Source organism: Nannobrachium achirus (genome assembly GCF_963921795.1).
Source record: "Nannobrachium achirus genome assembly, chromosome: 6".
Classification (NCBI taxonomy): domain Eukaryota; kingdom Metazoa; phylum Chordata; class Actinopteri; order Myctophiformes; family Myctophidae; genus Nannobrachium; species Nannobrachium achirus.
Window position 1 is genome coordinate 16,664,273 of NC_137815.1, and position 14,980 is coordinate 16,679,252.

The window sequence follows — 14,980 nt, forward strand, 5'->3', positions numbered from 1 at the left end:
CAATTCCACTTATTTACATTGCTTTAAAGGGGAAGACCACCCATTTTCAATATTGAACTGTGTCATTAATATACCTTAGAGGAGTTGTGTGGAAATAGAAAAAAAGTTCCCCCCCTTCTGTGTTGCCTAGAACTGGAGGATTGATGTTGGGGTTTGTATTGTAAAGTACAACTTGATGACATCACACATTGTACTTTCTATTTCCACACAACTCCTCTAAGGTATATTAATGACATATTTCAATATTGAAAATGGGTGGTCTTCCCCTTTAAAATCCCTTTTTCCTGTACTTCTCTGCTGTTTATAAACACACCGATTCGGTCACGTTCTAAATCTCGTCTTGTGAGACTTCAGAATCCTATTGGATTCAATAGGATTCTGAAGTCTCGTGAGAGTGTGACCGAATGTTTTACGGCCAAATCACAACAATGACCTAAGCCTGCAATGCAAAGTTGTTTCTACCACAACAGTGTGTGTATAGAGAACCGATATGAGGTGAAGAAGTGGATTTTAAAGCGATGTAAATAAGCAGAATTGCCGTTGACCCAAGGCTGCCATTGTGAACTGTATAATGTTGCCGCGACTTGGCCGAAATCAAGATGCTTTTTTGGATTAAAAAAACACCTGGACCTATTTTTCTGAGGCTAAATAACAAGAAAAAGAGGTAAGAAAGCAATTTTTCACAGAATTCTCCTTTAATTATCAGCTTCAGCTAGCTCTGAATGAAGAGGTGAAAGTTGGCTCTGGTGAACTCCTGGTGGATGGAGTCTAAGAGGGCGTCCTCCTCCTTCAGCGGAGCGTCGGCGCCGCCTCCTCCTCCTCCTCCTCCCTCTCTCCCCCCTCCCCCCGCCCCTCCGTGTCCTCGGAGGAGGGGCGGCGGCGGCGGCGAGGGCTGCAGCTCGGGGGTGTAGGTGAAGCTGAAGGCAGAGCGGTAGACCAGGCCGTCCGAGCGGACCAGAGACAGCGGCACGGTGAGGACGCGCCGCAGACACCACCAGCCCTCGCTGAAGACCGAGACGTCAGGGACCACGCAGAGGAGGGACTTTGGAGACCTGTCGGGGTACAGAGGAGACACCATGAGTTCTGGGGGGCGCCCGCTGGTCCGGGCCACTACCACTTAGGCATTGCCACATAGGCATGGATGCCTGGCGGCGTCCGCCGGTTCGATTTCCGAGCCAGCCCACGTGTTTGTCACGTGTCACTCCCCATCTGTCCCCCCATTTCCTGTCAGTCTACTGTCCTCTCAATAAAGGCATAAAAGCCCCAAAACAAATCTTAAAAAAAAAGACACGATGAGTTGTGATGCATGCCATACGAAGGGAAACACTCCCACTGTTGTTGTGGTAAATGAATGGTAAATGGTGCATTTATATAGTGCCTTTATCCAAGGCGCTTTACATAGATTGTGCATTACATTCACCCATTCACACACACATTCATTACATTCTCCCATTCACACACACACATTCATTACATTCACCCATTCACACACACATTCATACACCGACGGCGGAGGAAACCATGCAAGGCACCAACCTGCTCACCGGGAGCAACTAGGGGTTCAGAGTCTTGCTCAAGGACTCTTCCAAAAAAAAAAATATGTCACAAGCACCGAGGGTGGCAACAAATTTTTTTTTAAAATATTCACAGGTTTGACCCCAGTGACATCACCGAAGTAAACTTAATCACCGAAGTAACTTAATAAGTTTAACCAAAGTTTACTTCGGTTAAACTTAACCGAAGTAAACTTAATCTTAAGCTTTCGTTCAAATTCAAATTTAAGTGTTGTGACCTTTTACAGGGAGCCTCTAAAATGGGAAAAATATATTTTCTTTAATAATATTGAAGGTATATAGTATGTATCACTTATATACAAACAAAATGTGATTTTCATTCAGGATCAGGATATTGCATTCCATATTTCAGCAGCAGCAGAGAAAAATGGTCAAGAAACGTGACCTTAATAGCAGCTAATAACAGTAAATAGGTAACATGACACTGGATAGTGACTGACACCGGTGTGATCGACCCCACAGCACTGTCACGTTACTCCAATAATGAGCCATTCCTTCTGAATGCCCATTCACATCACTTTCAACACCTTCAGCTTCACATTTCCACACTTAACGTCTCCAAACCTATATCCTCCTATTCCTCGGACCCCCACCCCACCACCACCCCACCGGTCCTCGCAGTGGAGGGCTCACGTTCCCATACCACTAATTGGCTGCAGCTTTACGTACAAAGAGCATATTGTGGGCGACTGCGTTACGCAAACACAGCCTCCTCCAGCGTCCATGGTTGCCTCTCTCTCTCCACCAGGGACGTGCTGGCCATTGGGAAAAGCGGGCCAACTCCCGAACGGCCGGTTCATTCCCGGCCGGTCCAGGCCGGCCATTAGGAAAAAATTACAAATACAATGTCGGCCTTCATTCCATTTTGGGGGCTGGGCGGCCAACAAAGTAAATTGTCACTGTCGGGCAGAAACCTCGTATCTCCAAGTTTCAAATTTGTAATTTTTTTTCGCAAAGCAAAGCCCTGCTTCATCATACAAGGCCGTCGCACAAAAGTAGTGAAAACAGCAGATCTACAAGCACACAAACGCCTCGCGGTGCGAGGCGTTGTGTGCTTGTAGATCGGCTGTTTTCACTAGTTTAAATCATTTTTTAAAGTTTTGGACATACAAGGTTTCCACCTGACAACGACGAAATTTAACTCATGTACTACAGTAATTGGCCCACTGGCTTGTCACTTGTCATGATCTGAAATGGCAAATCTTTGAGTAACAGCAGCGCTATGGAGAGAGATCTCTCTCTATAGCGCGCAATGAGGGCCTCTCCAACTCTTTTTCCTGGGCTGAAACAGGGGCCCAGCACGTCCCTGCTCTCCACCGCCTGGCCATGGGAGAGAGGGTGAGTGTTTGGAGAGGCTGGTGGTGAGACGCTCTCACCCCAGAGGAGCCCTGGCTCTAAACGATGCCTCAGCACGTGGGGGGGCCTACGCTGTGGTACGGCTTCTGACGTCAGAGGAATAGATGTGCTTTAGCCAGTGGTGGGGGGGAAAAAAGTACTCAAATCCTGTTTTACTTAAAGGAGTCGTTCAGACCAAAACACATATAGGGTTAAATCTGCCTTTTATCATACCCGTTCATACCTGCTTTAGTCGATTTTTTTCATAGCTTCCCCTGTTGGTAGATTTCGGATGCCCCTGTTGCTAGATTTCGTGGGCTCTCTCATAACTAACAGAGTAGATAGTCTTTATTCTAGTGTGGTTATTTCTTTAGCTTCAAAGTTAGTATTTTTTTATTGGATTGTGTTTACACAACGTCCTGAGACCAAACAAACCGTTGTTTTGACCTCACAGGCACCCTTACTTGTCAAACAGACGATCCTCTGCAATTCCCCTCCCTTTCTAGGCTCTCCTCTCCCTGCTCTGGTGCAGAGCAGAAGCCGTTTGACAAGTAAGGGTGCCTGTGAGGTCAAAACAGTGGTTTGGTTGGTCTCAGGACGTTGTGTAAACACAATCCAATAAAAAAATACTAACTTTGAAGCTAAAGAAATAACCACACTAGAATAAAGACCATCTACTCTGAGACTGTTAGTTATGAGAGGGCCCGCGAAATCTAGCAACAGGGGCAGCCGAAATCAGGGGCAGCTATGAAAAAAATCGACTAAAGCAGGTATGAAGGGGTATGATAAAAGGCAGATTTAACCCTATATGTGTTTTGGTCTGAACGACTCCTTTAAGTATCAATACTGCAATTTAGAACTCGGTTTACGAGTCGAAGTTTGGAATTCAAAATGTGAAAGTACAAAAGTGTTGGCATCGAAATGTACAAAGGTACTAAAAGTAAAAAGTACTCCTTAGGGGCGCCCGCTGGCCTGGCCTGGTGGTCAAGGCGCATACCACATACTAGGCTATGATGCCTGCTGGCGTTGCCGGTTCGATTCCCGATCCGGACGACCTTTGCCACATGTCATTCCTCATCTCTCTCCCCATTTCCTGTCAGTCTACTGTCCTATCAATAAAGGCATAAAAAAAGCCCCAAAACAAATCTTTAAAAACAAAAAAAAAGTACTCCTTATGCAGAATGGCCCATTTCAGGTGTTTTCAAATGTATACAAATGTATAATGTTCAAATGTATGAAAATCATTGAAAATAGCTGATCTACAACCTCACAATGTGTTACATTGCGACGCATTGTGCGCTTGTAGATCGGCTATTTTCAAATGGCCGAAATGTGCATAGGGCTGAAGTGGGTAATGTATGTTTCGTAATAATAATCAAAATCTACAATTTACAATTTAGGCATTTAGCAGACGCTCTTAATCCAGAGCGACTTACAAAGTCTATAAAGTAACAACAATTATGTAAAGTTTTCGAATAATTGTAGCGGCGTAAAAGTACAATATTTGCCTCTGAGATGTGGTGGAGTAGAAGTAAAAGTATTGAAAATTGGAAATACCCAAGTAAAGTAAAAATGCCTCAAAATAGTACAGCACTTGAGCAAATGTACTTAGTTACTTTACACCAGTGGTAGTGCTGGCCAGTAAGGGCTGTAGAACAGCCTGTGGGTGACGGGGCACCCTGGGGTGCCGTGACGGCAGTCCAGGGGTGCCGCGAGATCATTTAATAATATTTGGAATTCGTTTGGACACTTGAAAAAATATGATTTAGTATAATTTTAAACTTGAAGTACAAAGTTATTTTCAGTCAGTTCTAACCAAAATGGCTATTATCTCAACGTTTTCCTCGCAACATAATCACTAAAATATCGTCACTGTCGGGCAGAAACCTCGTATCTCCAAGTTTCAAATGTGTGCGTCTTTTGGTAAAGCAAAGCCCCGCTTCATCATACAAGACTGTCGCACAAAACTAGTGAAAACAGCCGATCTACAAGCAGAGAACGGAGGCGTGGTGTGCTTGTAGATCTGCTGTTTTCACTAGTTTAGTACATTTTATAGATGATGAATACAAAACAAACGGTTTTGGACATACAAGGTTTCCACCCGACAACGACGATATGCTATAAATATAAGGTGCTGGGAGTGAAAATTATAATGTAGGGGTGCCTCGGATTAAAAAAATATATTTATGGGGTGCCCTGAGACAAAAAGGTTTGGGAACCCCTGCTGTAGAGGATTCCACTTTACTGTGGATTAGAGAGGAAGTGAACGTTTCCCCCATTCTAGACCTGGGGTCCAAGCATGAACAGTCTCCATCTCCAAGTCCATGACACGTTTTAAAGGCAGCCTATAGTCTCATTTCCAGCTATAGTCCTTTTATTCTGGGAATCCACTGGTGTAGCTCTGCATGATTCATCGCTAGAAAAACACAAAACAAACCTCCTTGTTTATCTTATACACTGACTGGCTCTTCAGTATCAGTGTAGGGCTGCACGATTTTGGGAAAATATCTAATTGCGATTTTTTTCTGACTAATATTGCGATTGCGATTTTATTCGCGGTATTTATATATTTATTTTAAGGTAGGATAAGTGATAGTTTTTTGGTTAAAACAAAATGTTGTTTGTTAAAAGGTTGATATATAATAAATTATTTTAACCAAATAAAATCACTTCACTACCTTACTGTAAGTCTAGCTTCCGAAGCTTCCGTTGAATATTTATTGTTTAATACATTTAAAAATAAATTGGTTATTAATAACTAGGCAAATTGGCAATCATGCAAATGGTTTGATTCAGTTCAGTTATATTTTCAAAAGATTCACTTTTATTTTACCTATTAGCAATATAAAACATTTTTAGATTCAGAAAAATCTCACGGTAGTGTCTGCCTCTCATTATTGTCAAGGAAGAAACCGTATGTTGCTGCCTTGCTTTCATCAAGGAAAAGAAATGCACCCTAAGACACACCATAAGTTTCACATGTGTGCAGGGGACGGAGGAGGGGAGCCACCGTCGCACAGAAATCCCTTTTGCGATTATTATGCACCAATCGCGATTTCGGTTTAAAAACGATTAATTGTGCAGCCTTATATCAGTGTGTGTTGAAAGTAGAAATAACCAGTGGTTCTGTCTCTCCATGGACCACCATAATAATCACATTATTGGCTTAGGAATGCAACAAAAACTAAAACATCACCATGAATTCAAAGCTTCATGGGATGTGTCACCGATAGAAATAAGTCGTTTTTTTGTGAACTACTCCTTTAACTCCTGCAGTTGTCACACAATGCCACAGACACTGAGGCAGACATTGAGAGCCTTTTTCAACCAAGTGCTTGGTCAGAACTACCTGTAATACCTCGCCGCCATTGAAAATGAATTACTAGGACGCGGCTACTGTGCTCCGTCTAAAAGGCGCTTACGGCAGGAAGTTGTCTAAAAGCCAGGTACATTTTATTGAAATGCCTCTAGAGCTGACAAAATAACTGCTTTCACTTTTGGGTCAAACAGAAGGCGATTTGTGTCAAACACGGATTATGCAACAACTTCCAGCAGAGATATAATAAAAAAGAAACCTCATATTTACGTACACTTTTTATGGCGAACCAACCAGCCGGGGACAGCCTCGCTAAGTATGTCTAAAGTCATACTTAAGTTTACCCTGTTTACTTTACTCTGCTGTAAAGCAGCATGGAAGTGCATGGCATGAGACTGTTAAAGAGAAAATCCTTACATAAACATAATTCATTTCCACTGTCATTGGAAGTGCTATTGTGCTTTTTCTTTCACTAACTAAAATAAATAGAAATACTGTTCCTATGAAACAGTGTGGGCTCGCATGTAACACCATGTATGGGCATAAAGATCTACCCTTTGGCAACACCTCAAGGGCCCTGCCTTTGTACTGTCGAGGAGAACTTGACTGATAAATTACGTCATTTTGAGGAGAACTTGATAGATAATGAAGATAACATACGTGTGCTCGCTTTCAGTGAGCCCACAATTAATCATTCAATTAATCAATCAATCAATCAATCAATCAAACCATACTGTTACACACCAAGGTTGAGTTACACCCGGGACACATTTTGTGTAACATTCAGAGGGACATGATGTGACGAAGCTGATGCATACAATCTCGTGAACATACAAATAATTTCTTCCTCTTTGTCAGACTCGCGAGCTGACATATTTACTGATATTTCATGGTTCTCTGAAAGCCATTCGGTATGGCACACATCTCGCTCTTATGAGACACACGCACCACGTTTGAGATCAAACAGTCGGACGCTTTCTGAGTTATGCCCGTTTAATGTGACAGACACAGAAATTCTGTGAATTATAGTATGGATAAGATGTTTACGCTTGGCATGTTTAGTCAGAGATAAACTATAGCCTATTATGTTTACCGGTATATGATTTTCCTTGCAAGGTGACAAGAGTGCATTTTTACATTACATTTTACACATGCATAAGGCAATAATGACTGTCTTATTTCCTGTGCATTGTATACAAAGTGCTCAAAGTCAAGTATTCCCCTGCAGGCACTCACTCTCAGTAACCCATAAAACCCAGCCAGGCCAAACAGACTCGCAGGTCCATGATGGCATAATTACATGGCTGCTGTGCCTATGAGCACTTTTACTGTACAGGTAATACTGATGTCTTTATGTAGCTGTGTTTTTATGTTTCTGTCTTTCTGTCTGGTCTCTGTTTTATGATCCACCCTGGTTTTAAGTTGTATCATTAATTTTACAGGGACATCCGGTGAGAAAACAAATTATACGTAACCACTTAAAGACCCACTCCACGCAAAATCATGTTTTTGATATTTTTGTACATGTTTTTGAAGCTTGGCACATTTCTCCCTTCCTCTCATTTAATTTATCTCCCTTTCAGCTCCTCTCCTCTCCGTCTTCTCCCGTCTTGTTGTTTGACACTCACTTGAACATGGTCTCAGCTTCACCGTGGCCAAACCACACTTTGAGATGAGGGCTGAAGTTCTCTCCATGGATCTCCAACATGGCCACGTGACCTCCACCATTAACCTGGAGATGACACACACGCACGCACGCACGCACGCACGCACGCACGCACGCACGCACGCACGCACGCACACACACACACACACACACACACACACACACACACACACACACACACACACACACACACACACACGCGCACACACACACACACACAGAGACATGGTAGAGCAGAATGTTGAGCAGCAGACAGTGAGGGATGAACATTCTTGAGTCATTTCAATTAGGCACATTTGACCCTTCCTGACCTCTGACCCTATTGCTTTATGCTGTCTATCTGCTGTTTGATTGGCTGTCATTGGTAGGCAACCTTTTTTAATACAATAAAACGTAATCAATTCATGTACCACATGAATTGTACAATTCAAATTACCTCCTGCACATAATCCTCTGATGTACGCAGCCTAAAGAAAAGATGAGTGTTAAAATGTTTTAATTTACTGCTTTATATCTTTTTAGCGATTTTTTTAACGATTTTGACTTCAGTGGATGGGGGCATGCGTACAAGTGGCTAAATACTGTATGTCTTTTTAGACACAATAAGCTGACAATTTCAGGTCAAAAAGGTTGCTGACCCCCTGGGCCAGTGTGGTGTCCCTGCTGAGACCTGCTTGGATCCTAGTCTGTGTGTCAGTCACTATTCAGTGCGTGCATGCATGCACGCACGCACGCACGCACGCACGATTACGATTGCGTGTAATTGACATGTCAATTACAAAAGTATTGTCATCAAAATAAAAAAGTATCCATACGCAGAAGGTATTTTATTTATTCAAAATGTATAAAAACCTTTTGAAAATAGCAGATCTACAAGGAGATCGTCTATTTTCATACAAAATAACTAGTAACTTAAGTTTTCAAATAATTGTAGTGAGTAAAAAGTACAATATTTGCCTTTGAGATGTAGTGGAGAATTAAAAGTACTGAAGATTTTAAAAATAATAGAAAATCTTCAGATTTGTACTTAAGTACAGTACTATATGTACTTACTAGTTACTTTCCACCATTGCATGCATACACGTGTGCATCAGGCGCGTGCACACATAGACATCAAAGGGGGCTTGAGACCCTGCCCTTTTATCCGTCTGTAAAAAGTGCCCCCTCCAGACCATGCAGTTTTTACTGGAGTGAAAGAAATGCAAACACCCTCTTTCCATGCCATACCTGAAGGCAGCATTCAAGAGAATTGCCTTGTCCAAACTCTCCTGAACTTGAAAGCAGCATCTTATGTTGAAAGAATTGCCCTCTCTGTGTAGAAATCCATGCTGTTACACCACATCTCCAGTATTCACTTGATTATGCTTAGTTCAGTGTGGTATCAAGCACCGAAAATAGCCAACCTCCAAGGCTCCTCCGTTGTGAGCTTGGAGGTCTGCTGTTTTCAATATTTTTACCAAAAGACCCTTTTAGAAATGCCTCTCTAACATTCTCTGCACCTAACTGGCGTGCAGGGACGTGCTGGGCCCCTGATTCAGCCCGGGAAAAAGAGTTGGAGAGGCTCTCATTGCGCGCTATAGAGAGAGATCTCTCTATAGCGCTGCTGCTGCTACTCAAAGATTTGCCATTTCAGATCATGACAAGTGACAAGCCAGTGGGCCAATTACATGAGTTATATTTCGTCGTTGTCGGGTGGAAACCTTGTATGTCCAAAACCGTTTGTTTTGTATTTATCATTTTAAAAATTATTTAAACTAGTGAAAACAGCCAATCTACAAGCACACAACGCCTCGCGGGTGCGAGGCGTTGTGTGCTTGTAGATCGGCTGTTTTCTCTACTTTTGTGTGACGGCCTTGTATGATGAAGCAGGGCTTTGCTTTGCGAAAAAATCTACACATTTGAAACTTGGAGATACAAGGTTTCTGCCCGACAGTGATGATTTACTTTGTTGGCCGCCCAGCCCCCAAAATGGAACGAAGGCCGAAATTTATTTTAAAATGTCCTAATGGCCGGGAATGAACCGGCCGTTCGGGAGTTGTCCCGCTTTTCCCAATGGCATTTGTGCATGTGTGCGTGCATGTGTGTCTAGTTCACCTCCAGGCCTGTGATGACAGGCACAGGGCTGACAGGTGTGTGAACAGAGGCCAGGCTGTGACTGAAGGTGAATTCCACTGATTCCACTCCGATGATGGTCCAACAGGAGCCGTCGTTCAGAACCACCCTGCTGTGATCCCTCCCCACCGGAGGCGGAGCCTGCAGGAGAAAAGAACTGTCTTTTAGATCAGGGGTCTTCAACGTTTTCAGTCCAAGGACCCCTTAAGCCCGGATCAGAGTCTACGGTGCAGGCCATCATAGTCAGTCACGGTGGAGTCCTATTCACCGTGACTGACTGGTCTAGATCGACCAATCAGTGAACGGGGTGAAGAGCCCATCTGTCTGATAGTAAAAACAGAGAGATGTGTCGGGACTCGCGGTGGAAAGCTCTTCACTGGGAGGAATGATGTAACGTTGTAGTTTCATGACTCAAAAAGACTCAAAAAGACTACACCGCGGTGGATAGCCTTCCACCGTGGACCCGACTATGATCCGGGCTTTAGCCGAGAGAGAGATGAAGCAGGGACCCCCAGATTCCATAGAGTTTCATCTTTTGACAGCACAATCATCAGTGTATTTTGGATTCATGTCAATTTGTGTTTTCAGATATTTAACTACTTGAACCGTCAATACTTAATAAACTTGACCTTTCACTCTGTACTTAGTCTGCTCTTTTTCCCCTCAACACCAAACCTCTTGGCCAAAAATAGCCCCTCACAACGCCTCGCGGCGCGAGGCGTTGTGAGCTTGTAGATCTGCTATTTTTGGCAAAGGTTCTCAGAATTTGGACATCCATGCCTCATATGCCTTATCCCTAAGCTTCTTTTAAAATACTTCAAATAGTCGATCTACATCGACACGTTGTGAGCTTGTAGATCTGTTTTTCAAAATAGTAAAGAATGGCAAAAGAGTTTAGGGATTGAATATCGATTGAATATTGTATTAGACAAAAATGGAAAACAGTACAAGTACAGTTAAACACCCTGGCTAAAAGGAACATCCCAAATAAGTCCTTTTACGGTCTTGTTTACGTCGGAAGTCCTAATTGGTATTCAATTCATGGACATAGCAAATAGCAAGCAAAGAAAACATTCAAATACCATCGCAGTTATAAAAACACTATTATGTACAGGATAGGGGAAACAAGGGGGTGGGGACATGGACAAAAATATGGCCCCATACTGTATGTCAAAGTCGCAGGTCCCTTTGGTTCCATTTGTACACGTTTAGAGTTGTATTAACACAAATTATATTGAAGGCTGTATTGTATATATTGAAAGCTGGACTAACATTACACATGGAGGCCGACAGGCTAACTTCTATTGACATACTGTACATAGACGTATATTATAAAGTACTAGAATATATGAAACATCTGATGTGGAGTGTGAGAGTGGCATGCACTTCATAATCATTTCATGGCAGATTGTTTTCGTTGGTGGCTTCGGCTTGTCCTTGATCCAGAATAATGATATGTTTTTGTGTGCTTCTATTGCCTTTTATTGTTTGTTTTTTTTAATCACAAATATCACCCTCAGGAGTTGAGTAAAACATCTGTCAAATAACAGTACCTGTACTTGAGCTTATGAGCAGTACTTTCCACCTCTGGTGTCTTGATACCTTGAACTCTACAGTACATACCCACACAGCTAATGAGTAGTCTTGACCTAGTAATTACGCTACCATCTAGACAACCCACAGGTATCTCTGTTGTAGGGAAATAAGGTCGTAATGTTAGTTGTACATGGTGCAAAACACCAGGTGAAAAAACACCAGGGTCAAACACAGGTCAAGGGTAAGGTGCTTAATTTTGCACAATTACAGTGTCCTGAGGACCATCTGTAACATTAGAAATATTAATTATAGTAATTAAGTATGTAAGTTATAGCAGTATTTATGGGATTGTATGTAATACTTTTATGCATTTATTTACTCATTGAGAAACCTTTGCAGCCCGCAATGTCTGTAAAGGGCTATATAAGGGTTTAATATCTTCCTAACTGACTGTCATTTGCCCTGTCATGCCTCCCGGAAAATGAACCCTAGTGATCCTGCTGACCTCGTGGCCTTTTCTGTCACACCACTCTTTTGATAATGTTCCACTTGTGCACAAGAGATCTCATTTAACGGCCACTGGCAGATTACATGAGACGTACCGAGCACATTCCCCCTCCAGGGAAGATGAACCGTGACCTCATGGCCCCTCTAGTCTAGATTAACACCAGGACACCCCCAGACAGTGCAGGCCATGTGTCATTTGAGTGTCTGCCATATAAACTTAAAATGACACGCTTAAATCACTAACATGGTGAACCATGGACCAGCCGGGGTTCATTTCCAGAGAGAGAGAGCAGAGAAGTCTATGCAGGTCCCACATCCTAGAATGTGGCCGATTATGGGGGCAGGCAGAGAGTGAAGGGGAGAAGTAAGTAAGCCTTGACGAGCCATGAGGCCCATGCATAGAGCAAGGAGCCTATGTCCTGTTTCTGTAGCGTGAGGCAGCTTGATGTACAAGTATTGTACTAGTATGTCGCATCCAACCATTGATGCTGTGTGCCTCCACTCAGCATCAAGTGGGGAGGCTCTGGGTCCCATTTTTAAGTCTTTGTATGACCCGGCCGGGGATCAAACAGTCTCACGGCGGACACTCTAACCACGAGGCTACTGAGCTGTTGTGCAGGGGAGGGTCAGATGGATATTATTAACAAGGGAATGAATTAACCAACAATTATGAAGGAAATGGATATAACATGTACACAAACAAAGTAGCATTTTGTCGATCTGAGTGTATAATTAACTAAACATCATCACTTTTTAATGTCTTTTTTTTAGTGTCTTTTTTATTTCGGTAATGATAGCTTGTTTGCCCGGGACCCAAACTAGTGAAAATAGCAGATCTATAACGCAACGCTTCGTGCCGCGTTGTGAGGTTGTAGATCGCCCCTATTTTCACTCCTTCTTAAACTTTTATTAAATGTATTTATGGAATTTATTGGATTTTATTTTATTTTATTTAACATATATTGGAGATGAAAAGTTTGTATGTATTTCTTTATCTTACTATAAATGCGAGAAGTCTCTGCGTGCGTGTCTGTCGGTGTGTATGTAATCCGCGTATCTCGAGAACCGTTCGTCCCACCGGCTTCAGATACGGCACGAGCGTTACCCGCCGCGGAGTGCAGTGCCGGGCCTCGACCCGACCCGACTCGTGGTTTTCCAAAACCGGCGCAAAACGTTCGGAATCTCCTTATGCGGAGCTTATTGTTGACATCAGGCTGTTCCGGAGGAAATCGGCGCAAGCGCTGACTCATTGTGACATCACTTCATAAAAGGCTCTGACATCACGTACGCCACATGAGCCAAATGCAGACAGACAGATACAGATATCTCCATAATGGGAATAAAGGGACACAGACAAACAGATACAGAGATCTCCATATATGGGCATAAAATGGATGCAGACAGACAGATACAGATATCTCCATATATGAGCATAAATGGACACAGGCAAACAGATGGTCAATACGGGTCCTACAGAGATCTCCATATATGGGGATAAAATGGACACTTAGAGACAGATAACTCCATATATGGGCCTAACTGGACACAGGCAAACAGATGGTCAAAACAGGTCCTACAGAGATCGCCATATATGGGCATAAAATGGACGTAGACAGACAAATATCTCCATATATGGGCATAAATGGACACATGCAAACAGATGGTCAAAACAGATCCTATGACAACAGGTATGGGGTTTGCATTAAAGGGCGGGGCATTCATTCCCTATTTACATTGTTCAATATCTCCATACTGTATATGGGTATAAATGGACACACGCAAATAGATGGTCAAAACAGATCCTATGACAACAGGCATAATGGGGTTTGCATTAAAGGGCGGGGCATTCATTCCCTATTTACATTGTTCCCGAGTTGGCCAGGTCGCCGACTAGACACTCAGCCGGCCGAGCTTCTAGTTTCCTAAATGTAGGAAACGGAAAAAACTCACAACCCATAAACATTTCTCCACAACCCACATACTGTAGGCCTACGAGTCCCGACCCACTGTTGGGGAATCAGTGTCTTAGAATAACTCTCCAGAAGACATTGTCCCACCTGGTACAGCATGATGGCCTCGTTGGACAGACACAGGTAGGCCTGAGGGTCGTCCTTGAACTGGAAAGCACACTTGTGGAGCTGAGAGACCGGCTCGTCCACATCCAGGATGGCGTGCTGCTTGCTGACCTTACGGATCACCTGGAGAGACAACGCATGTATGAGTATGGACAAGAAACCCCATGTGTTCATGCTCTAATGTGGATCGTATCGTCAACCATGTATCGTGACGCGTATCGTATCGCTATTAAACGTATCGTTACACCCCTACTATCTATGATATAAATCGGGCAAGGGCAAGCCTCCATTGACTTTATATTAACTAGAGTTATAAAACCTTCATTTTATAACTTTAACATCAAAGTACTCTTCCAACTTCTAGCTGACTGGTTAACCATGTCAATAAAGTTTTTTTGAAGCAGATGGCACAACAGCTTGGACACTTAGATGCACTGCCATCTTTGTTGTAGTTCAGACATCAAGTAAGGGATAATGAATGGCTCCGCGGTGAATGACGATATATAGGGATGTTATATATCGTCATTCACCAAGGAGCCATTCATTATCCCGCTTATTACCCGGCTACTAAATAAAATTAATAATTCGACTCAAAACTTAAAACAAAACAAAGTATTTCCTTGTTTACAGACGGCTGGAGGTGTTCCACAAGTGTTGCGCTGGGCGCCCCCTTAGCGCGACACAGTCGCCTTGGAAAACAACGAAGTGCTGATTAGATAGAATCCATTTTCTGACACTACGTTGTCTATTTCTCGCTTAAAATATTCTGAAAAACATTCTTGAGAGCAACGTTTAGTTGTAAATGTTGCTGTGTTTGTTTACTTGGCTGACATGTTGGATACAGCACAAGATTCACGCA

At 42.9% G+C, this 14,980-nt stretch overlaps 1 protein-coding gene across 1 annotated transcript in view; it reads right to left on the reverse strand.

Moving 5' to 3' along the window:
* Positions 1-712: 712 nt before the first annotated feature.
* rbpjl (recombination signal binding protein for immunoglobulin kappa J region-like) overlaps positions 713-14,980 on the reverse strand; it is a gene marked incomplete at both ends in the record, with an annotated part of 38,643 nt that continues 24,375 nt past the window's right edge. The window contains 4 exons of the mRNA XM_080727966.1: positions 713-1,052; positions 7,854-7,957; positions 9,986-10,144; positions 14,104-14,244. Coding sequence (XP_080584092.1) covers positions 713-1,052; positions 7,854-7,957; positions 9,986-10,144; positions 14,104-14,244 — 744 coding nt within the window. The remainder of the gene's footprint in view (positions 1,053-7,853; positions 7,958-9,985; positions 10,145-14,103; positions 14,245-14,980) is intronic.